Genomic DNA, 22,469 nt, shown 5'->3' on the forward strand with positions numbered 1-22,469 from the left:
AAGCTGTCTTTTCTATTTTGTTCAATTTACTACTCACTATGCACCGACCCTTTTACTTAATCATCTCCATTTTCTTTGCAGGGTCTTGACCCAGGAACAACTGCAAGTATGTTTACCAATGCAAGATGCATTGGCGAGAAGAAGATAAATGGAGATGACTGCTTTATCCTCAAGATATGTGCAGATCCTGCAACTCTGAAGGCTAGGAGTGAAGGACCCGCAGAGATCATAAGGCATGTTTTGTTTGGCTACTTCAGTCAGAAAACTGGGCTCCTTGTTCACATAGAGGACTCCCATTTGACCCGCATTCAAAACAATGGAGGTGATGCTGTGTACTGGGAGACGACAATCAATTCTTTCCTTGATGATTATAGGCCTGTGGATGGTGTTATGATTGCTCATTCAGGGCGTTCTGTAGTTACCCTTTTCCGGTTTGGAGATACTGCAATGAGCCACACCAGGACCAGAATGGAAGAAGCATGGGTGATTGAGGAAGCAGCTTTCAATGTCCCAGGCCTATCAATGGATTGTTTTATTCCTCCTGCTGAACTAAGATTTGCTTCTATTAGTGAAACCTGCGAGCTTCCTAAGAGTCAGAGGGTAAAACCTGCTGCAGCTGCTGCAGCATATCGTGCCAAAGTCGCTGCATTGGATAGGTCTCGTGATAACACAATGTGGAAGACAGATATTTAGGTAATGGAAAGGGCTTGTGGCATGTTATTGCGCAGCTAGGATAGGCGTCTGGTTTACTGGGCCAACCAATTAGCAGGTGAACTGGTAAAGGCAGTAGGTAGTTGTTTGCTGAAGTTTTGGCATTGAATTAGTCTCTTTAAATTTGTAAATAGAGCAAAGCCATTTCGTATATTTTCTCAGGTTCTCATTGAATACTTTGTGTTCTCCAAGGAATTAGAGCTGACAAAGGTTTGTTTCTCCACTTACCCGTCGCATAGATATTTTCGTTAGTGATATCTGTAGTTCATCTTTCTTGTATTGTTTTATCATCAATGAAGCTATTCAAGTGTAGTAAATCACCTGACATCTGGGGTTTCTTGTTAGGTGCAAATTGTAAAGCCCATTTAACAAAAATAAGATAGAGCTTTTACCTGAAAAAAGTGATTTCAAGAAAAAAAGTAAAGAGTTTCTCAGAGAATGAGAATGATTTTCATTTAACGCTAGAAGTTTCTTGTTTGTGGAAATATGTTTGTTGCAAAAATTGCGGAGAGGGACGGGCCAAAAGTGTATGCATCCCTAGAGTGCTTTATTTATTGCGGTCTTTTCATTTGTATGTAAGATATGAAACACGCAGAAACTATAGATATTGATTGTGGGGAGGACCCATATGTAGGCAAGTTCTGAATGGCTACTCAACAAAGGTTTCGCAGCTGCTGCTGCCTGTCTGGTTCTCGCTCTCTGTTTCTTACACCCACCCCATAAGATAATTCCCGGTTATAACCTGTGCTCATCGCATAGAATAAGAAGTTGGATTCTAACATTAACACCTCACACGAGAAAATTAACCATCCCAACGATGTCCTCAGTCCCCACGCAGAGGGCGGGAAGATATTATTCCCAAGAACTCTGTTGTGTCAATAGTATCAGGATGAGAGTGTAAAAAAGCAAATGAAAAATCTATAAATCATTTCCCTTGTAGAAAAACTGAAATTGTCTGAAGAAAAAAAAAAAAAAAGAAAAAAAACTAAAAACTGTTGGACCGAAATTTTGTTGTGATAGATGTTGGGCTGGCTGGGCCCCCCTGATGGTACCTTCAACAGTGCTTCAGGCCTTTTTTTATTGGATCAGTGTTTTATGCTTGAAAAAAGAAAAAAGTCAACTTTAATATGCCACTATCATGCACTTCATTAATGTAGCGCTCGAGGAAGAGAAGAAGGCCTAGAAAATATATTATCTTGATATGTTTTGGGGGCTATGAAGCCCATAGCTCAGATTTTGTTGAAAACTCTTAACAGGCCCATTTCAGAGCTGAAGAGGCTTTTGGGGTCGATTAGTCATAATCTGGTGAGGAACTGTTACTGTTTGTTGTGAGTGTCAAATTGATTTGCTTCTATAAACTTTCCCCTTTGTGTTGATACCCCCCTTTTTAAGTCTCGCAGCTTGAATTCAAAGGGCTATCAGCTCTCTCATTCTCAGCTGCGAAAAAAAATGGTACTTACAAATTTCAGTGGTCCCGGTGTGGGATTTGGTATGCATCTCCAACACTCTGTTTAGAATACTTTGTGGGCTTTTCATGTTTCAATACTGTGTCTTTTTATATTTCACTTCTTATGCCAATTTTGGTTTCAGGTTTTGGTATCGGTTGTGGGTTCGGCGTTGGGTGGGGTTTCGGAGGTCAGTTTTATTTTCATTGGACACTTTATATATAAATAATTTATTTATGTAGTTATCTGCGAAATTTTGTAGTTCAGTTTTATGAATTCATGAAGCTGATTCTACTTAGGGTCTGTTTGGATGAGGGTGAAGGAGGCCTAAATAGAGGAGGGGTAAGTGAGTTATGTCCCTGTTGGAAAGCCGTCAAATCTCAATTTTTCCTAACCCCATTCAAACAGACCCTTATGGTTATCTAAGTTGAATTAGTTCCAATTTTAAGATGTTGAGGGTTGTCTAGTCTTGAATGATGTCTGTGTTCTATCCTTGGTGGAACGGTCAGAAGACTCAAGGTATAAGTTACTGAACAATATTTGCTGCATTTCACCTATATTGTTATTTGGATGTAGGGGTTTTATAGGCATATGTGTAATAACATAATCCAATATGTCTCTGCTTGGTGGCAATTAGATCTCATGAACATGGACACTGAGAGAAGGGTTGGGGTGTGAGGAGAGAGGGGAGAGCCGGGGAGAGAAACAGAAATCTTGAGGATCAACTAATTTCAATGGGTTACATTTAGGACAAATTACTGTCGACCTGCTTAATTTAATTTAAGCAAGATGGTGGAATTGAATTTATGGTAAAACCAGTAATTGATAGCCTCACGATGCATCCTTTTCCATGACTTTTTTATTACTGGAGTTTTATTTTAATTATTTTTTAAAATAAGCTTTAACATTTCATACTTGAGTAACTGGGGCATAATTCAACTGTTTTTAACGTACTGTTTTTTCCTTCTTTCATTATCTGTGTGCAAAACTCCCACAACTATTGTACCTTTAAATTTGGCAAGATATGAGCTACCTTTTAATTAAATTTATGATTGATTGAAAACAATGTATAGTATGTATAGTATCTTGTTTATTTTGCATAATGAGCGTCCGGTCGATGAGCCATGTACAAAGGCTCCTTGACGTTCTTCGAAAGAGGTCGGAGTGAATGAGTCATGACCCCAGTTGTTTCATGGGGGCATTTAGTTTAAAAGGGTGGGGAATGATGCATCTCACATCGTTCTACAGAGAGGTTTTGGGTGTTATATATATAGGTTTGCAAATCTCTCCTTGTGAGCTGGCTTTTGAGGTGTAGTTAGGCGGGTTTATATCATTTGGTATTAGAGCCTTACTTTGCACAAGTCGATGGGATATGTACAAAGGTTTCCTGATATTCTTAGAGAGAGGTCAGGGTGAACGAGTCATAACCCTGGTTGTTTCACGAGGACATTCATTCTAAAGGGGTTGGGAATGATGCGTTCGGTCGATGGACTATATAAAAAGGTTCCTTAACTTTTTTTGGGAGAGGTCGAGTTGAACAATTCATGACCCGGGTTACTCCACGAGGACGTTCAGTTTAAAAGGATCGAGAATAATGCATCTCATATTGGTTTTATAGGAAGGTCTTGGGTAAATATGGGTTTTGTTCACATCACATAATGATCCGATATATTTAGTTTAATTAATGCGCTAGATTAGTCATGTGAAACGTAGACATACGGAGACTCTAGTTAGACAAGTAGAGCACATTAGATTAGAGGATATAAAGAAAAAATGGGGTATACCTAAATTAACTTACAGGAGAGCAGTACAATATAACCTAGAAGTATTACACATTTATGAGAATTTAACCAAAAATCGTTTAAAGTGGAGATAGAGTGGAGAAATAGAATTCATATAATTGACCCCAAATTTTTGAGTGTAAGGCTTAGTTGAGTTGAGTTGAGTTGAGTAGAATGTGCTAGATTAATATTTCAATTACAACTGTTGCTTCGGCTAAGCTTCCTAAGAAATTAAATATTATGCCTCCATACTCAAAACATCTTCATGAAATTTTCCCCTTCACCTCTTGATACTGAACATTGTATGGCAAATGTTTGTATGGTGCAGGCATGCCAATGAACATTTTGGGTCTAGGTGCAGGTACACATCTTATCCTTGCTCAAAGGAAAATCTCTAGTTAATCTGTTCCATGAAATTCTAATTGATGAATGTTTTAAATCCCTTTATAAACCATCATGTTCAAAGAGTAACTTGGAATTAGAACTTTGTTTCTTTATAGGCGGTGGCTGCGGGATTGGTCTAGGCCTTGGATGGGGCTTTGGCACTGGCTTTGGTAGTCAGTATAGGTCATCTAGGGTCACATTCCAGGGCGTAGAATTTGGCAGAAAGGAAGAAAGTGATGGTGGTGAGTCTAAAGATCTGTTGAAAAGCACATGGGAAGGTCGTGCATTACAGTAGCTATTCACATGGGAAGTTTCACATCGGTAAAGATGGCTGCATTTCTTTGGGTGGATTCAAATTATTAGATATTGTGTAAATCCCTCGACTTTCTTTTGTTGTCTGCTGGTGGGTTCCGGGATCCCATCTTTCATCCATTAAGATGAAAGGCATAAAAAGTGGGGTGCCTGGATAATTCAGATACATTTGACACTTGATGAACAACCCAATTTGAATATTCTGTGCTGCTTTAGTTGGTGACTTTTGAAGAACTCATGCCCTCTGCTTTTTTATTCTTGAGGACCTTGCAAGCATTATTTCATTTTTTTTTTTTATGTTGGAACCATCTTTACATGAGTGATGTGATACTCTTGTAACAAAATGCACGTTACGATGAAACCCTTAAGCCGGATTGTGCTAATCTTTGTGTTATTACTTGTTAACTTTTTCTCTTTTTTGATTATTATTATTTTATGAGATGCAAATGAATTTGAGAAGTGTGAGCACTATTCATTTTAAGTTGAAATATTGAATTAAACTGCCTTAATTCATAAATTTGATTCTGTTTACTGGGCAATTTGGTTTGATTTCTACAATTTTTAGTCTGTTCGGTTTGAATTTTTCTTTTTGGAATTAAAAATTAAAATAGTTGAATCAAATCGAAATTAACTAAAGGACTGTGGTAGCTAGTTTTTCATATCACAGCTTCCTTACCTCACTCTCTCCAAGCCCCTATCCCTCTCCCTCTAGCCTCCCTCACCTTTAACCTCTCTCCCCTATCCATCCATCCCTTAAAGGCTCTCAATTCTTACCAAGTCTCGATCTTTGCTGTTGTCCTTGCTTTGTTTTCTCATCTGTACTCTCTATGCCTTACAAGTCACAGGCATGGTCCTCCAACATGCACCTAGTACCCTCAACGATCTTCTGTCGAACCAAATCCAATCTCGCCTCTCGCTGCCAATCTCTGCCTTCAAATTTCAATTCTCGTTCGCTTATTTTTTATGTACTCTCCAGCATTTTAGGTACTAACCAATATCAATTTATGTTGAAAATTGAGATTATTGTGTTGAATTTTTTTTTTTTAAAAGAAGAAATTAGAGAATTTGGGTTACTAGAAAATTTGGGTTTAAGTTACAGATTAAATTGAGTGTGAGTTTTTAACGGCTCAACTAAGAAATCGAACTAAATTATTCAGTTGATACAGTTAGATTTTCTTTCTAATGTTGATTAGGTTTGATTAAATGATTTATAAATTGTAGAATTTTTATTATTTTATTTTTTCAGTTCGCAACCGACTATTGTATTTGTTTGTGTACCCTAAATTTGAGTTTTTTTTTTTTTTTTGTCAATGCCCTAAATTTGAGTTGTTCTTAGAAAAAGTAGCATTGATATTAGAGCAGATTTCTTCAATGTGTTAAATCTCATGGATTGGTTTTTGCCTCTGGGATATTGATTTTTCGGGCCAATGTCTAGGTTTGCAAGACCACACTTATTGGGTCCACTTATCGCCTTGGAAGACATTGTTTCTGAGTTAGTCGACATTTGGGCCTGACTATTTTCAGGCTCGCTAGCTTGGGCTCTCTTCTCCCGAGTAGAGTGTAATTTTTCACTTGATTATGCAGCATTAGGGATAACATTGATCGAATATGCGGTTAAATAACTAGGATTGTAATATTCCATCCTACCTAACCTGTCTTCAGGCCCTACCTCTAACATCACCTTTTCTTAGAAAAACAATAAACAATGACTTTCAACTATTTGTAATAAATTTCAATAATTGTCCCTAAACTTATATAAATGTAATATTACAATCTTTTGTATTATGAAATCTCTTGAACTTTTAAATTTTATAGAGTAAAATTCATCTGACTTTCAGTTAGAAACTGATATGAATAGTTCATACGCGGCGCTTAATCAACATTTCTCTCTCTTTTTTTATACAAGTCATAAAATTATTCTCTTTACGCATGAAAAATTATTCTGTTTATAAGGAAAAAAATAATTTAATTTACACGACTTGAAAAAAAAAAAAAGATAAATACTAAGTTACATGTTGAAATTGTCTAAATCAGCGTCTAACTAAAAAATTGATAATTAGAGGTTAGAAAAATTTTACTGCGTAAAATTTTAAAGTTGATGAAATTTTATTTTATATTTTTAAATTAAAAAATTATAATATTACAATTAAATAAATTCAGACAATTATTAAAATTTATCAAAAAAAAAAAAACGAGCTACCCTCCTCTTTCTTGCCAGCGACCACACGTGATCCACCAGACCGTCAGTCTTAAGCTGTGGTTAGCGAGCGTGATCAACAAAGTTCCGCTTGACAACCCATTCTACCCATTAATATAAATTTGCTCGCTTGATCATCGCATGCATATGCAGTCTCTTCAAAATCCAAAGAGAGAAACATGGCTGACCAGCGAGTTTTCACACTGTCACAGGTCGCCCAACACAAATCCAAGAAAGATTGCTGGCTTGTTATTGATGGCAGAGTAATTTCCTCTCTCTCTCTCTCTCTCTCTCTCTCTCTCTCTCTCCATTTGCGTATCATCATTTATCAGGTCTGAAAGTTGCTTTTGTCTTGACAGGTGCTTAACGTCACAAAGTTCTTGGAAGAGCACCCGGGGGGAGAAGAGGTGCTGATAGAATCAGCAGGAAAGGATGCAACTAAGGAGTTCAAGGATATTGGACATAGCAGGGCAGCCCAGAACCTACTCCTCAAGTACCAGGAGGGCGTTCTTCCAGGTTACACTTTCAAAGAGGGGAACATCATGGATTCTTCCATCAAGGAACCCAAGAAAAAGGAAATGAGTGCTTTTGTGATCAACGATGATGGCCTGCCCAAGTACGCAGCTTTTCTGGAGTTCTTTGTGCCCCTTTTAGTCGCTGGTTCCTACTTCAGTTACAGATACCTTACCAGGATTGTCAATTAGATGCTCTGGATCGATAGTGGATTATAAATCTCTCTTTGTTTTATCAATTAGATCCACTTTATCAGTGTTGGATTATTTATCCCTCTTTGTTTCATCTGCAGCCGTTTACTTATCAGTTATGTATCATAATGCATTACCATATTCCAGCTACTTGAATAAAGTGATGTAATTTTCGTTGGCTCATTTCAAATTTGTCATTCAGGCTTCCTTTCAGCACATACTACCAGAAAATTACAAACCCTCAATTACAACATAATCAGCTTTCCATGCTTGGGACATTGAAAGTTTAGCCACAATCAGATGCGAATTTCTCTGTTCCCCACACCCCAAGCCAAAGAAAAAGGTGAAGCAGAAGAGAAGAAGCCATCCTCACACAAAAAAATGCATCACATGACAACATGACAATAGCTTCCACACTGGGTTGAAGGCAGAGAAAATATTTCAAAAGTTTCACTTCAAACTTAATGACTGATTCCCTCTAAAAGAAGACTAAAAAACTTCATGCACTGACGCACAGAAATATAAGCATTTCACCATATCTATTATAACCATTCATTTACAAATAGATAAATAAATGATACGAAAAGGAAAGATTTTTGATATCCAAATATAGAATCACTTGGTACCCATTAATTACAAAGATAATAAGCTGGAAGTTACCTAAGCATTAAATCACTGAAAATGGTGTGCGTGTGTGTGTGTGTGTGTGTGTGTATAAAGCAGCTATACAATCATAGTTGTACAAAGATGCAAATGTGACTACAAGAGAAAAGATTGCATTACAGGATCCAATAACATACAAGAATCATCCTTTGCTAACTTTCTATGTGACTCTTGGCTCTTACAATAATACCACATAAATTGCCCCTCGTCAAAGAAATCAAAATTTGAAGGGAAAGGGAAGAATCATTGAATTAGATACTAGAGAGAGTAAGGGATGAAGGCGGAAGTTATACGTGGAACAAAATATTGCAGCATACAAAAAATGAAAAACCTACCTATATCCCTAATGAGCCACTTAATGAACAAACCTTTTCCAGGACACTTATCCTACATCTTGCCCCTAGAACACCCTTCACGGCACATATTGCCCCTGCTGTAAAATGCAGAATGAAGATTACATAGGTCCTCACAATGCACGTAATGCAATTAACACTGCAGAGAAAACACACCAAATCAGCATCAATGAATCTGGAAACCCATATTAAAATTGTAAGTATCCAAAATAAATCCCTAGTCATTTTATAATCCTTCTTCTTCCTTCCCCTTCTCTTGGGGTTGGGGGGGTGCTAAGTTGGTCCATTGGAGAATTTTTCTTATCGTTTAAACATAAAATCCAGCAACCCAAGTTACCAACAAATGCGCAACAACTTACAATCACTGAAGAGGTTATGAACGCAAATGTCTTGGAAACAAGATGTTTCTTTTTTTTTTGAATGAAACACAATGAATTAAAAATTTAAAACACTGTAAGATGCAAACAATTAAATCAGCTTCTTTAAATACCTCTCAGATCCACAAACCAAAGAATCAACGTATTATCATGTGCAGTAAAGGTTGAAAATCTAATGCAAGCTTATCTCTTCTTCGGTTTACTAGGAATCTTCAAATGTCAAATAAGCCCAAATTTTGCTCAAATTTCAGTAGTCAAACAATAAAGTAATCACTGCTTCAGGATTCCGATTCCACTATTTGGTGCAGAATACAAAACCACATGTAAAAGTACCTGAATTCTATGATTTTTTTTTATTCACAATTAACATTTCTAAAAAAAAAAAAGATAAATAATTATTAGCACTTCATTTGATCTGATAAATAATTAATATCCTTTTCAGTTTGCTATAAATCTATTAAATTGATCTGATTGGTAAGCAAATGGAGTGTACTCATCTTGCAATTAAGGGGAATTGCAACATGAGGCAACTGGTCTAGGCAAACAATTACTACGAAATGCTTCGCTTGATAAATCCACAACCAATGACCAATCTGGTTTCAAAAAAAAAAAAAAAATTCAACACCAATCTCAAGCATCCTTTTCAAGTTACAGGTAAGTTTATTACTAGATCATAAGCAAGAAATTTTCCACTCAGTATGCCATATTTCATCCACAACATGAAATCTTTGATGCAGGAACGATCACTTCAATCTCATCCACACCTTTTTTACCAAACTTGAAAGTGGTGATTATCATGACCAATCTCAGTCCAGTGTGCTTGAAGCAAAACTGAGCAGTGCCCAGAAAGCAATATGATAATATGAATCATGATTTGACTTCAAAACAAAGAAAAATTTTGAAAGAAACCCCATAACATTCAGATGGGGACAGGCTGGCATTGGTTTCTAAAGTCTATAAGCAATTTTGATACCACAACAAATCATGGGGCAGAGCTTTTAATTCTACAGAATTTTGGTTGTTAAATGCATGTGGTGAATGTGTAGGTAAGGTAACATACAAATTTATATGATATGCCACTATTTCTTTTTAAATGGAACTTAATATTCCAAACCTAAACAAAATTTTGAACTACTATGAAATTACAAGCAATTATCAATAACTTTTTAAGGACATTGTCAAAGTTCATGTATAACAAAAAGATTAACTAATAATTGTTAAAAATGCTACTCCAGCAATAAAGATGCAACACAAGCAGGCATTTATATGCGTATATAAATGAATGAATCTCGTAATACTCACCAATTAAACAAAAGAAAAGAAAAATCCAGAGAACCACTTGAACAGGCCGACTATATTGCATTTGATATTGAGACCGTTGAAGTTGTCTCTGTATAACTCCATACCAGCCATAAAGTTGCTTAGCGTAACATTCATCACAACCATCCAGGCAGCTCTTACTTTTTTGATAATATGCATGAACGCCCTGTAGTAAGATTAACAAGAAACACTTGTAATAATTAGTGATATCAAGTCATCAATGACAAAAACAAAATCAATAAGCAAATTCAAGTTAACACCTAACAGATTCAAATAACAAGCATGCACGCTAATACTCACCTTGGTCGCTTGTGAAGAACGCAAGGGTACAGTATCATATTCTTCTTTATTATCCATTGCCTTCCATTTCCTAACACCACTCTTTGGCAACTTGAGTTCGGATGCACAATCCATGGAACTTAAAAATCCTGATAAACTAGGTGCTTTTCGCGGGGGTCTCAGGGGTTGCCCATCGGAAGAATTTGGTTGACAGCTAACTTCAGCAATCGCAATCTTCCAAGCACCAATGTCAGCACTAGCACTGGCTGTCCTCCTATGCTCATGAGATTTCTCATCTCTGGCCTCCAAGGAATCCCACTCGACTAAATTGTTTGAGCCCTTCAAACAAACAGTGGTCAATCCTTTACTAATCTTTTGTTGGTTTTTATCATCCCCGTTATGATTTTTAAGAGAAGCGGTGTCTCCAAGTGCTGATGGCCCTGACAAAAATAATGCAAGTTCATTACACTCGCCTTCATCTAATCGCACCCAAGGCGATGATGCCTTGCCCTCCAAAAGGGCAGACTCATGTAATGAATGTTCAATTTTTGAAATCTGGTCCTCAATTGCAATGATAAATTCACGATGCCTGTCTCTTGAATCCTCACTAGAGCTCTGATTGTAACTTGACCTGACAGCACGTTGAAACTCCTCTAACTGCATTACCAGCCAGGAATAATTATCTCTGAGCTGATAAGACTCTTAAAAATGAGAGTAGGAAGAGGAAAGAGAGCGATAGAGGGCTATTACCTGCCATTTGGTGGTGCCAAGGGCAGTACGAAGATCGCGGTGGAGTTCCTCAGAGTTCCACAAACTTGAAGCGTCCTTCTTTGAATGCATCCAGGTTCTATATGTTGATTCCATCCTGCAAATACCGCAATTAGAAAAGACAAAATATATAAGGTTCACAGAGCAAAATCATATATATATATATATATATATATATATATATATATATATATATATATATATAAGGTTAATGCTGCAACCAAATTTCTCATTTCCAGAACCTTTTCAGTATCCAAAATGTAGAATACTGCAATATGAAATTTGGAAGGAGAAAAGAAGGAAAATGGTACCTGTCTGCTGATTCTTGAACTTCCTCCGCCGCAGAGAAGAAAGGATCCTTCTCCCACCGATCAAAACTCGAAGCCATTGTGAGACCAGCAACTCAAAATTAAATTAATTTTTCACCAAATTAATAAATAATATTTTAAAAAAAAAAGCGATTACGGGGTATTAAAAAAAAACCCTAGCTTATAGATTCTGCGTCCTTAATCTGGTAATTAGTCTTTGTTAAAATAACATGGCAACTGAAAATACACAGAACCGAAGATTGGAATCTAAAACACGCGTGGGAAGGAGAAGCCTTTCGAGTTTTGCAGTTAGCTGCACACAAAATCTGATACAATAGCTCGTGCGATTTAATAATGTACACAAGAAGGATCACGGCAGCCACCTGATCCTAATAAAGGAGTCGTCAAAAGTAGATAATCTCATTTGTCGCATGACTAATCTGAGAAGCATTTTATATTTATCCTGTTCTAGAACGATGGCGTTTCAACGCGGCGTGATTAGAGAGTCAGAATTCAGAAACGCGGTCAAATTTAGTGTGCGACAAAATGCCATTCCAAGTAGATAGGCCATGCCCCCCCCCCCCCCCCCCCCCCCCCCCCCCCCCCCCCCCTTCAGCTGTATATGGATGGATTGTTCTAAATTACCCTCTATTAATTTGATCATTCCTTTCTCTTTTGAAATCCAAAAACCTATAATAAATGCATCAACTGCATTCCTAGTTATTGCTCTCCTTGTCAGCCAATGGCCATATCGTTTCACGCAACCATGACCATAAGTTGAAGAAGCTGCAGATATTGCGAAACCACCGGTGTTTTATGAGGTTTCAACCAACTAGTTTGGCTGTTGCAGCAATAGCAAGAGACTCTGACAGTTCAATTCTTGGATGGTCTTGCCGTCAATTTCTAAGAAGCCATCCTTCTTACTCAAACTAGAGGTCACTCTGTTATTTAGATTGAAGGAAACTTCTTAGTTACAATTCAAGTTATTGGGCAATCATTAAGCAGGCCCATATTCATTGTTGATTTGATCAATGATCAGCTGCAACTTCTGTCTTTGGACCTCTTTTTTTTATGTCAATTGGATAAGAAATATAACAGCACATACTTTCGTTAAAAAGTGTCTGCTAAAGGATTCTCTTTGGTATAATTCTTTAACACATATTTTTTACTATATGGTTGCTACAAATGACATTATTAGTATGTAATTTTATTACACAAACAACCTTCTCAAATAAAATATATTACCCTTATAGTTTATCATAATTAATTATTTAACTTTTATATTTTAAAATTCATATTGAAAGGTTTATGTAATTTATTTACATTAACAATTTAAATATTCCATTGAAATTTATTAAATATTACATTAGCCAAGGAGAAAAAATCAACTAAAAAAGTACTGTTCTCAAATAATAATAATAATAAAAAGCGTTGAGCGCAGTAAAAACGGACCTAAAAAAAAAAAAAAAAAAAAAAGAAAATCCTAATTTTTACACCCCTTCCTCGCACTCACACCTCTCCCTGTCTGTCTCTCTCTCGATCAATTCCCACGCACTTATCACGCAACACAACTAATCCCACCCACATCTATTCACAAATCAAGGCGCCCCACGCAGCTATGTTGACAAATTGAAGCCCCCACCCACCCACTTCGAATAGGATCGAGCAACAATTGATTCACGAAGGAAAAGAAAAGGCTTTATTTTTTTTAATTAATTTAAATTTTAACATAATAGTTATCTAGTAAATTTTAATTTTAAATTTTAAACAATATTTATTAATTTTGTTATATCATAAATAAGATAATTAATTAATAAATATTATTTAAAATTATTTTTAAAATAATAATAGAATATTTTTTTTAATTATATATATACGCACACTAATTTTATGTTTGACTCCCCAAATTTAGTGTCTCGCTTGTTAAACCGTTAATAAAAATATTAATAAAAGAAAATTGTTTTCTCTTTTTTTTTTTTTTTTGGGAGAAAAATGTAATTTAGTACTGCAAATCCAACTTCACATAGAGTGGAGCAGGAAGATGGTTTCACTCCGCTCATGCACGCTGCCAAGCTCGGCCACGACGCCGTCGTCAAGTCCATTCTGGGAACCGGTGCTTCCTGGAATGCATTTTCTCCTAATATCTCCGCTGGCGATTAGCCGTGGAGGAAGGTCACCAGGAGGCCTTCGAAATTCTCCTCAATGCTGGTACGCTCACGAAATAGTCTTTCATTCCATTGGGAGCTAATTATGTCCAATAATTCAATTCAATTATATTAGGGTCCATTTTGTTGTGGATTTGAAATCCAAGAATTTTTGAAAAATCCTAACTTTTCTGACCTGATTTCTTTTTGTTTTCTGAAATGCCATTTTTTTTAAATACAAATAAATCGAGCCCTATAATGGCATTTCATCCAAAAATAGAACTGAATAGAATCGAATTATAGCATTCATGTGCTTTCTAGACTGTGTCCTATTTATCTAATGAATCAATTCAATACTTAACTTGTCAAATGAGTTCCATGATTTGGAAAAATTTAATGCTAAATGAGTTTTCTGTCTTGTTATAATTACTATATCCCTGTAATTGTGCAGGAATTCAATCTGAGTTGTCTTAGGATCCTTTGCGAATTGCAAGGAAAGCGAACGAAAATGTTTACTTGGAAGATAAGGTTACTTTCCGCGAATATAAGCTGATGGACTCTGATAGCAAAGCTGTCATGATGGGTTGGGGGAAACCACTAATGGAGGCACATGTAAGGCCGTTTGCTTGGGAGGTGACCACATACTTAACATCGGATTTGGAATGGGCCTCGTGGATATAGCCATTCAACAATACAATCCAGGTACTTACAAAATCATTGAGGCGCATCCAGAAGTTTAACTTATGCTTCATATTTGTTGCGTTGAGAAAAATAATGTAAAGATAATATTTGCCCTGTCCCCAATGGCAAGATGATATTTCTCAGGTTGGAACTTATGATGGTAATTCATGATTTTGTGCACTTTAACAATGCATGCATTTTTATTTGAATTTACTTCAAGCATGCGTTGATATGATTTTTCATGAGCTCAAAAGATTTGCTTTGCAAAAGTGCATCTTGTGTCTGAACTTCTGTTTACGGGAAGAACCATGAAATCTTATGTGATTTATGGAAGGAAATGCATGCTTAATCGCATGTTTGTTATATGAGCAAATCTTTGTCTGTGTGCGCTATTTGAGAGGTATAGGCAAAAGAGACACTGAGTGAATTAGTTTCCAAAATTGTTTTAACACTATGGATGGAAGCAGGTTAGAAGGGATTAAAGGATGAAATGAAATGGAAGTATATGAAGATTTGATTCCAAACAGGGGTTTATTTTATGGTGTAATGGAAAATTAATGGAGGCTAAATATTGCATTTACCTCCAAATACGTATTTTTCTTAACCCCCAAATTGAGGGTTAAAAAGATGCAATGTAAAGTTTTTAAGTACTTTTATATCCATTAACCTCCTATTTTATTTTAAGTTTCCAAACAAAGTAAGGTTAGTCGTTCTTCCATTGCATCCCATTCCATCACCTTCCTTTACCTCGATTGACTTCTTGTTCCATCACATGTAACCTTTCAATGCCTAAAAAAGTATGCCAAGCACAATTGCATTACTTTATGTTGTGTCTTCGAAAGTATGGAGTACAATTAGATTCATATCTGGCAATGAAGTGATAATATATTATTTTTTGAATTCCAACTCCTGGTATCATTTAATTGCTTTACAATCAATGCACAAGTGTTGTCTTGGAATATTAATTGGCATTTTCTTTTGTTTTTCGAAAAAAAAAAAAGCATAGTATTACTTTATCTTCCTCATAATCAGTGTACAAGCGTTGTCTTGGATGCTTGGCTTTCCTATAAAGTTTTGAGACAAAACTTCAATAAAAATTGAGAGCCATCAAGTAAGATGTATTCTTTGCTCATCAGCACAACAATCTGCTTATATAATAACAGATCCAAATATTGGCTTTATCTGTGCAGGTATTTTCTTTGGCAGTTATGGAGAGCATTATGAGGATCTGAGAGAGTTCCACCGATGCCTTCCTGTGTTATTGAAGCTTGGAGGAATATAATCATTCTTTAATGGACTTTGCGGAGGTAATGCATTTTGCCATGTTGTTTACTGTAATTTAGTTTCTCTAGAACTCAAGAATTTAGGCTACAACACACATTTGATTTCTTTGCCTGCTATGGATTGTTTGGGTGAAGAAGTTTGGGAAGGTCTGAGACAAAAGTATTGGCAGCTTGATACACATTACTTCCCTGTTTGTCAGTCTGTACAAGATTCTGAATGATTTTCTGACTATGCCACCACTTTTCTCCTCTTTTAGATACTTATAAGGATATTGAAATATATTTTTGTTGATTCAGTATTTATGAAACTTTTGTTATCCATCATCATATGAATTTGGTTTGTTGGGTTGCTTAAAGAGCTTGTTGGATTGTTTGGTGCATTGGATGTTGGCTCTATTTAACATTGTTTTTTGAGCTATTTTTGAGACAAATATCAACTTAAATTTGTTTGTTAGAGTATATTAAAAATTATTTTTATATTAAATTTGACATGTTTTAGTCATAAAAATTGCAAAACAACTAAACAACTTTTTTAAACTAATTCTTGAACACCTAAAAATATGCTTGGCCAAAAATTGTTATGGATTGTGCAATCGCAAGATTTCTTAAATTGTATAGATGGTGATTCCAAGGCATGCAAAACAAGTGGTAGAGACTGAAGGCTGAATGGTACAAGATTTAAGAAGCATGAGATATGACTAGAAATCCATTTTAACATCACATGCAATTAATTGCTTGGTTTTCTGTGCAGTTATTTTTCCCTCATTTTTCTTTGACCCTTGATCATCTGAGAGAGAAATTACAAACCCAGCTAACTATTGCTGGATCAGTTGTTGGAACTTGGAACATTAGAAGGGGAATGTAAAAACGTTCATCATACATAAATTTCAGGCACTTGATGTCTTGTAAAATAATAGTCATTCATCCAACTTCTCAAGATTTCGTTTATGTCCAGCTGAAAGCTATCGGACTCCCAATGACATGTTTCCCGCTCGACCATTCCAGACGAGCAAAGCTGTTGGTACCAGATGGCATAGAAGTCGCAGTGAATGTCACTGTGTAACTCTTTTTTTCATATTGTTCACTGAAGCTAAGTGATTTTGGCTCAACCAAGATATTCACGGATGGAGTTTGAGAAGATACTGAAACCATATACGTTGCTGTAGGGCCCACATTAGTCAAAGTCCTGGTGTATTTTATAGTGCTTTTTACTCCAGCACCACCTCCTTTCCCTGAAGCAGTTTGGAGAGGAACAGAGAAAGATGGATAATTGAGATCACCCAGACTGTATTTCTTGCTCGGGTCGCAGGTGAAGTCTCTGTTTGTGGCAAGCTTAATCTGGGATGAACTATAGTTTAATGCACAGAGGAAGCTTAGATAGTCCTCAACTGTGGCATCATAGACAAGGCCAGGATCAAGGGCTGCTACTGGATTTACATGTCCAGCTCCATAATCAAATGGTGTTGATGGCTGCCCAGTGGACACATCTAGTATGGTTTTCCCATTTTTGTATGTTGTATATGCTGTGGTCATGAGGGCAGACCTAATGGCTGCTGGGCTCCAATCCGAATGTGCAGCCTTGAGGAGTGCAGCTAACCCACTAACATGTGGACATGACATCGATGTACCAGAAATGATATTGAAGCTTACCCGCCTGGAGTCATCGGTTAGCCCAGTTGGACCAACTGCACCTGTCCATCCAGCTAGTATGTTCACTCCTGGAGCTATCAAGTCTGGTTTCATTACCTCTGGGGTGACCAGATTTGGGCCTCTAGAGCTGAATGCGGCTACCACTGGTGAAGGCTCAACTCCTAGATGTGTGACTCCAGAAGCAATTGTGGCAACTGGCTTAGGATCAGAGAAGGCATAATTCTTGATGGCATCCCCGCTGCTTTGTCCTACGGCTGCTGTTGGTAAAAGATGTGCGTCTGCAACTAGCTCTTCCCCATACAAATCTGTGTTTGCTAAAATCATCCCTAAGCCACCAGCATGTTTCACCTCCAATCCCTTTTGCACCCGACTGTTCCCCCCTCGATCACATATCACAATTTTCCCAGCAACTTTTGCAGGACTCAACGTGCCTGACATACAGAGATAACCACTCGTTGAACTACTTGCATTACCAGCATAAACCACTGGCACCAGTGAATCAGATAATGGCTTTCCACTATAAAGTGATGCGCCTGAGTAATTCTTCCCATTTCCAAGGGTTACATAGGCTGGAAAATCTCGGTCTAGTGTTCCAGCACCTACAGTAGTTATCCAAGGAGCAACGTTGGACAAGCTGCCCTGACTTGGTCCGCCATTTCCTGCTGAACATGATACCATAATTCCCCGTGCTGTTGCTGTGAAAGCTGCAATGGCAACAGTATCTTTATAGTAATCAGTGAGTCCTCCCCCAATAGACATGGATATGACATTCACTCCATCTTCGACAGCCTTGTCCATCGCAGCCATTATATCAGAGCCAAAACACCCACCAACCCAACATACTTTGTAAACTGCTACTCGGGCTTGTGTAGCCATCCCACGTGCTATCCCAGTAGCATAACCGAATAGGCTAGCTCCCGAAACCGCTGACCCAGCTGCTGTAGTTGAAGTGTGAGTTCCATGGCCATCATCATCTCTTGGGGACTTTGATTCAACTGTTTCGTCAATGGGTCCAAATGCCGCTTCATACCCTTGTGAGAAAAACCTGGCTCCAATTAATTTCCGGTTACAGCTTGATGAATTAAAGTTCTTGCCTATCTGACATTCTCCTTTCCAGGTACTTGGAATGGGGCCAAGACCTGCGTCATCAAAGCTTTTCAATTCTGGCCAGACGCCGGTGTCTAGCACTGCAACAACCACCTCACTAACCGAGTCAGATGCAGGGAGGACAGCATCACTTTTTCCTAATCCAAGGAACTCTGGGGTTCGAGTAGTATGCAGCTCATACACCCTTTCAGGCAGGACAGAGAGAATTCCTTGCTGTTTTTCAAGCGATTCAGCTTCTTCAGGTGTGAGTCTTGTGGAAAAGCCATGGATTACATTATTGTAAGCGTAAAGCATATCAGAAGATTCTGATATTGATTTTAAAGATGAATCATACCACTGGACGTGATCATTGAAACTCGCTGGCATATAGGACTTGTCCATGTGAATTATGTAAGTCTTCTTGGATTGCAAGTTCTTCACTTCTGCTATCACATTCGCATACATGTAAAAGAAGCACAGAAGTGCTGCCATCAATTGAAATCTGAAATTCACTAGCTTCATCTTCACACTCTGCCTTGCGTAACCTCAGTTGGATAATTCAGGCAATTCAGTGAGTCCCTTCTGATACTATCTTTATTTGAAAACTGCAATGAGAATGGAAATTAAGTAAGGTTTACATAGGAGTAGGAGAGATTCTCTTGGTTGCTAGCTGGCTAATGCATTTCCAATTATAACATTGCTGATTGGGTAGGTCACCACTGAGGAGATATTATAATGTGCATGATGGCACTAGGTTTGACTCGATGGATCCTTGGCCCCTGCACATCTGAAAGTGATCTGAAGCTATGTGATGGATGGGATACTGTGAAGCCTATCAAAATTAGCAGTGTTTTATAATTATTATAATGAATTTGCTATATTTCTCGGTTACTTTGATGTATTGATAGCTGCAAGGGTACTCTTTATGCTGATTGAAGCACGTGTTCTTACAAACGCAGCCATATTTTAACAGTTTAATGTCTCATAATAAATTCTATTTTAATTAATTTTGCTTGCTTGGATGAGATTTAAGATAAGAATAGATTATTCCACGACGTATTTTTTTTTTTTTTCATTTAATTTTAAATGAGTCTTGAATTTAATATTTCTCAATTTTAAATTCTAATTTTGTTAAATTAAATCATATCAATTTATTGTGCATCTTTCTGATAAAGAGAGATTATATTTTTCTAGCCACATATATAGCATGGAATCTGTAGTCGGCCACATAATTTAGATGCCAAGGATGACAAGGATCACATTTAGTGGATAAATGAGGCAGGCTTCAATGGGTGGGCAAGAAGTTGCCAAATACACCATTAGAAATTAAAGTTTCCGGGTCATGATCCATAGGGGAGCTAATGCCCTTAGCCAGAATTATGTAGTGCATTAGCAATTAAATATCCTAATATTCGTTAATTCTATTAATTAATACAATAAGGGGAAAAAAAATAAAATATTTTTTTTAAAAAAATTAATTAATTGCAGTCACTTTTTGTTAGTGAGGTGCTCCTGTGAATCACTGAACAATCCAACTTTACCGAGCAAACAATCATCTGCTGAGGTATAGTGGAAAGACCACAAATCATCAAATAGTCATGCTTCTTTCCAATCACTTTCTTAATAAGCAATTTTATGTACCAGATTTTGGTGGGTTGTGGCAAGTGGTTAGTGGTGGAAATTTAGGGCCAATATAGTGACCAATGCAAAGCTGAAAATAAAGTGTTAATTAACTTAGTGCAACAATTTAAGGGATTGCGATTATCACAAAGTAATCAAAGCTTGAGAAGAAAGATAATATAATAATTGCAACGTTTAATCATACCAGACACCAATTTGGTTGTTCTTCACACTCTTACTTGTAGCTTTTGGCAATTAGCTGGAATGGTCCCCCCACTCCCACCAACAATAATTGCTTCTAATATTTTTTTTTTATTTTTAAATTTTTGCTCAATTAAATATAAATAATTTGATGAGCATTGTAACACCCCAAAAATTTTAAATTTTATTATTTTATGAATATTATTGATATTTTAATTTTATTTAAATTTTAAGAAATTACTTGAGATTTTTGGGATTTTAAAAATCGGGTTCGATTTTTCGAAAATATAAACTTTGATGATTTTTAAAAATTAATTTAAAGACCATGTGACAAAACTAAAAATATATTTGGAGTCTACAAATTTTTCTGAGTTTTTTAGAATTTTTTCGAAATTTTTGGACCTCGTTTTCGGTCCCAAGGCAGAGTAAAAATTCAAAATTTTGTATCTTGAATCGAACCGACCTAATCGAATCGGATCGGATCGGACCGATCGAATCGGACCTGATCGGACTGGCCTTTTCTTTTTCTTCCTTCCTCTCCCCGTGCGCGTCCCGACCCTCCTCTCTTCCTCTCCCGTTTTCTCTCTCCTCCCTCCTCCCCTTGTCGCGCCGCCGCCTCCCCTGCCACCCCAGCTCGCCGGCGCCCATCCCCAGCCGTCCCAGCCCACCGGCCGCCTCCTGGAACGCCGGAAAACGGAGCCCGAAGCGACGCGACGTGCAAGCACGCCGCTTCGTCTTCCCGGCCGAAATCCGGCCGATCCGGCCACCAATCGGATCGGGTCTTGTGTCTAAATCCATCTACTCATCGAATGCTTTCCATAGACACCAAGAACACCGAAATTCATTTAGCGATTTGTCCAATTTTTGCCCGGGAAGTTTTAGCCCACTTTGACTTTTGGGCTAGATTTCTCGCAAACCGTGAACCCCACTAGAAAACCGAGAGTACCAGAGCGCTCCACTCGTCGAGAGCTTCGCGGAGACAGAAATTTCAAATTTTTCCGACACCGTTTTTCTATAGATCCCAGGGAACTTCGCAGTGTTTTTCCGAGCATTAAATGAGCTTAGAAAATTCCGTAAAATTTATGTACTAACCCCCGTGTTGTGGGCTTCGTGTAGGTATCCTCAATTCGCGGAAATTCGACAGTTGTCCAGGTTTGTGAATTTCCGGCCAGACAGACCCGCTACCGGAAAAGTCTCCGAACTGGATCGAGGTTTTGGCTACCCCACCATTGTCAGACATCCCGAGCGCATTCCCTAAGTCGGAATCGGCAAAGGTAAATCCGAACCTTGCTTTTTCGTAATTTTTTAGTGCTTAAATAGGATTAAAAATCCATAAAATATTCTTGGTAGCTCAGAAAATTATGATTCTTTTTGCAATAGCCTAGTAATATTGCTAAGGACCGCGGGGCAAAGTTTTAGAATTTTTAGAGCTTGTTTGGGTAGTTTTTGCAAAAATGATCAATTATAAGGACTAAATTGAAATTTTACATATTGTGATGGATGATTGATTTGATGGGCCCAGGAGGGGCTGTGTGATGTGATTGAATTTTGTATATATGAGTTGCGAATATAGAAGTGTGTTTTGAGCCCTTTTGCAGGTTGGGTAGGTCCTAGGTATAGGAGAGACTTTGTCAGATTTTCGGCACGACTTAGGACGTATTTGGTCTTTTCATGATTTGTATTGAGTCAATTGTGTTAAATAATTGTAATGTAATTGTCAGGTGAGCCGGGACAGCCTTCTTCCTCCGCCCAGCCGCCACAGTGACCGTTGTCAAGTCTGTGAGTAAAATATTAATTTTAATTGTAATTTCGATATTATTATATGTTCAAGCATGCCCATGCATCACTTATATGTATATATCTATGTAGTTAAACTTTAGGCACGATTTATGTTGCATTCATAACTGTTAAAGTGCCATGGATGTTATTGTGGTAATTTGGAGTAGTGTGCGTGCGTTAGCGTGCGTGTGATGTGGTGTGGACTATGGATAGGACGGGTAGATACTGTAACACCCTCCCTGTAGCAACTTCGTAGATTTTACTGTTCCGGTGACCAATGTCGGTCCGGACAGCTAGAACGTCCGGAAAAATATTTAAACTAAAGTGAGGAACCAAAATTAACTCAAATATTAATAACAAAAATTTAGGAAAAATTTTAAAAATAAAATACAACCAAATTAAATGAGTCGGTGCCCTAGCGAT

The 22,469-nt window shown here is 37.4% G+C and overlaps 4 protein-coding genes and 1 pseudogene across 7 annotated transcripts in view; 3 read left to right on the plus strand and 2 right to left on the minus strand.

Moving 5' to 3' along the window:
* The window catches only part of LOC110639989 (uncharacterized), a 7,421-nt gene extending 2,405 nt beyond the window's left edge, over positions 1 to 5,016 (plus strand). The window contains exons 3-6 of one of the 2 annotated variants that reach the window (XM_021791121.2): positions 82 to 2,200; positions 2,302 to 2,346; positions 4,266 to 4,298; positions 4,420 to 5,016. In XM_021791121.2, coding sequence (XP_021646813.2) covers positions 82 to 693 — 612 coding nt within the window. In that variant the 3' untranslated portion in view covers positions 694 to 2,200; positions 2,302 to 2,346; positions 4,266 to 4,298; positions 4,420 to 5,016. The remainder of the gene's footprint in view (positions 1 to 81; positions 2,201 to 2,301; positions 2,347 to 4,265; positions 4,299 to 4,419) is intronic. The other variant, XM_021791122.2, reaches the window with a different exon arrangement.
* Positions 5,017 to 6,933: 1,917 nt separating this feature from the next.
* On the plus strand, positions 6,934 to 7,717 carry LOC110639988 (cytochrome B5). Its single transcript, XM_021791120.2, has 2 exons — positions 6,934 to 7,093; positions 7,190 to 7,717. The coding sequence occupies exons 1-2, from the start codon at positions 7,010 to 7,012 to the stop codon at positions 7,532 to 7,534; spliced, it is 429 nt and encodes a 142-aa protein (XP_021646812.2). The 5' UTR covers positions 6,934 to 7,009; the 3' UTR covers positions 7,535 to 7,717.
* A 573-nt stretch (positions 7,718 to 8,290) lies between these two features.
* LOC110639987 (uncharacterized) lies at positions 8,291 to 12,049 on the minus strand. Of its 3 annotated transcripts, none has more exons than XM_021791118.2 (5): positions 11,606 to 12,049; positions 11,277 to 11,391; positions 10,548 to 11,183; positions 10,230 to 10,413; positions 8,291 to 9,520 (listed from the first exon to the last, which is right to left on the minus strand). In XM_021791118.2, the coding sequence occupies exons 1-5, from the start codon at positions 11,680 to 11,682 to the stop codon at positions 9,432 to 9,434; spliced, it is 1,101 nt and encodes a 366-aa protein (XP_021646810.2). In that variant the 5' UTR covers positions 11,683 to 12,049; the 3' UTR covers positions 8,291 to 9,431. The 3 variants fall into 3 exon arrangements, with proteins under 3 accessions (XP_021646810.2, XP_021646811.2, XP_057986876.1); XM_021791119.2 differs by having other exon boundaries at positions 8,291 to 8,689; positions 11,606 to 12,044; XM_058130893.1 differs by having other exon boundaries at positions 8,291 to 10,413.
* Positions 12,050 to 13,600: 1,551 nt separating this feature from the next.
* LOC110639990 (protein arginine N-methyltransferase 2-like) lies at positions 13,601 to 19,453 on the plus strand (annotated as a pseudogene).
* LOC110639985 (subtilisin-like protease SBT1.7) lies at positions 16,406 to 18,968 on the minus strand. The gene has a single exon (XM_021791115.2). It carries the CDS (start codon positions 18,966 to 18,968, stop codon positions 16,656 to 16,658), a length of 2,313 nt encoding a protein of 770 aa, XP_021646807.2. The 3' UTR covers positions 16,406 to 16,655.
* Positions 19,454 to 22,469: the final 3,016 nt, after the last annotated feature.

Source organism: Hevea brasiliensis, chromosome 12, assembly GCF_030052815.1.
Source record: "Hevea brasiliensis isolate MT/VB/25A 57/8 chromosome 12, ASM3005281v1, whole genome shotgun sequence".
Lineage (NCBI taxonomy): Eukaryota > Viridiplantae > Streptophyta > Magnoliopsida > Malpighiales > Euphorbiaceae > Hevea > Hevea brasiliensis.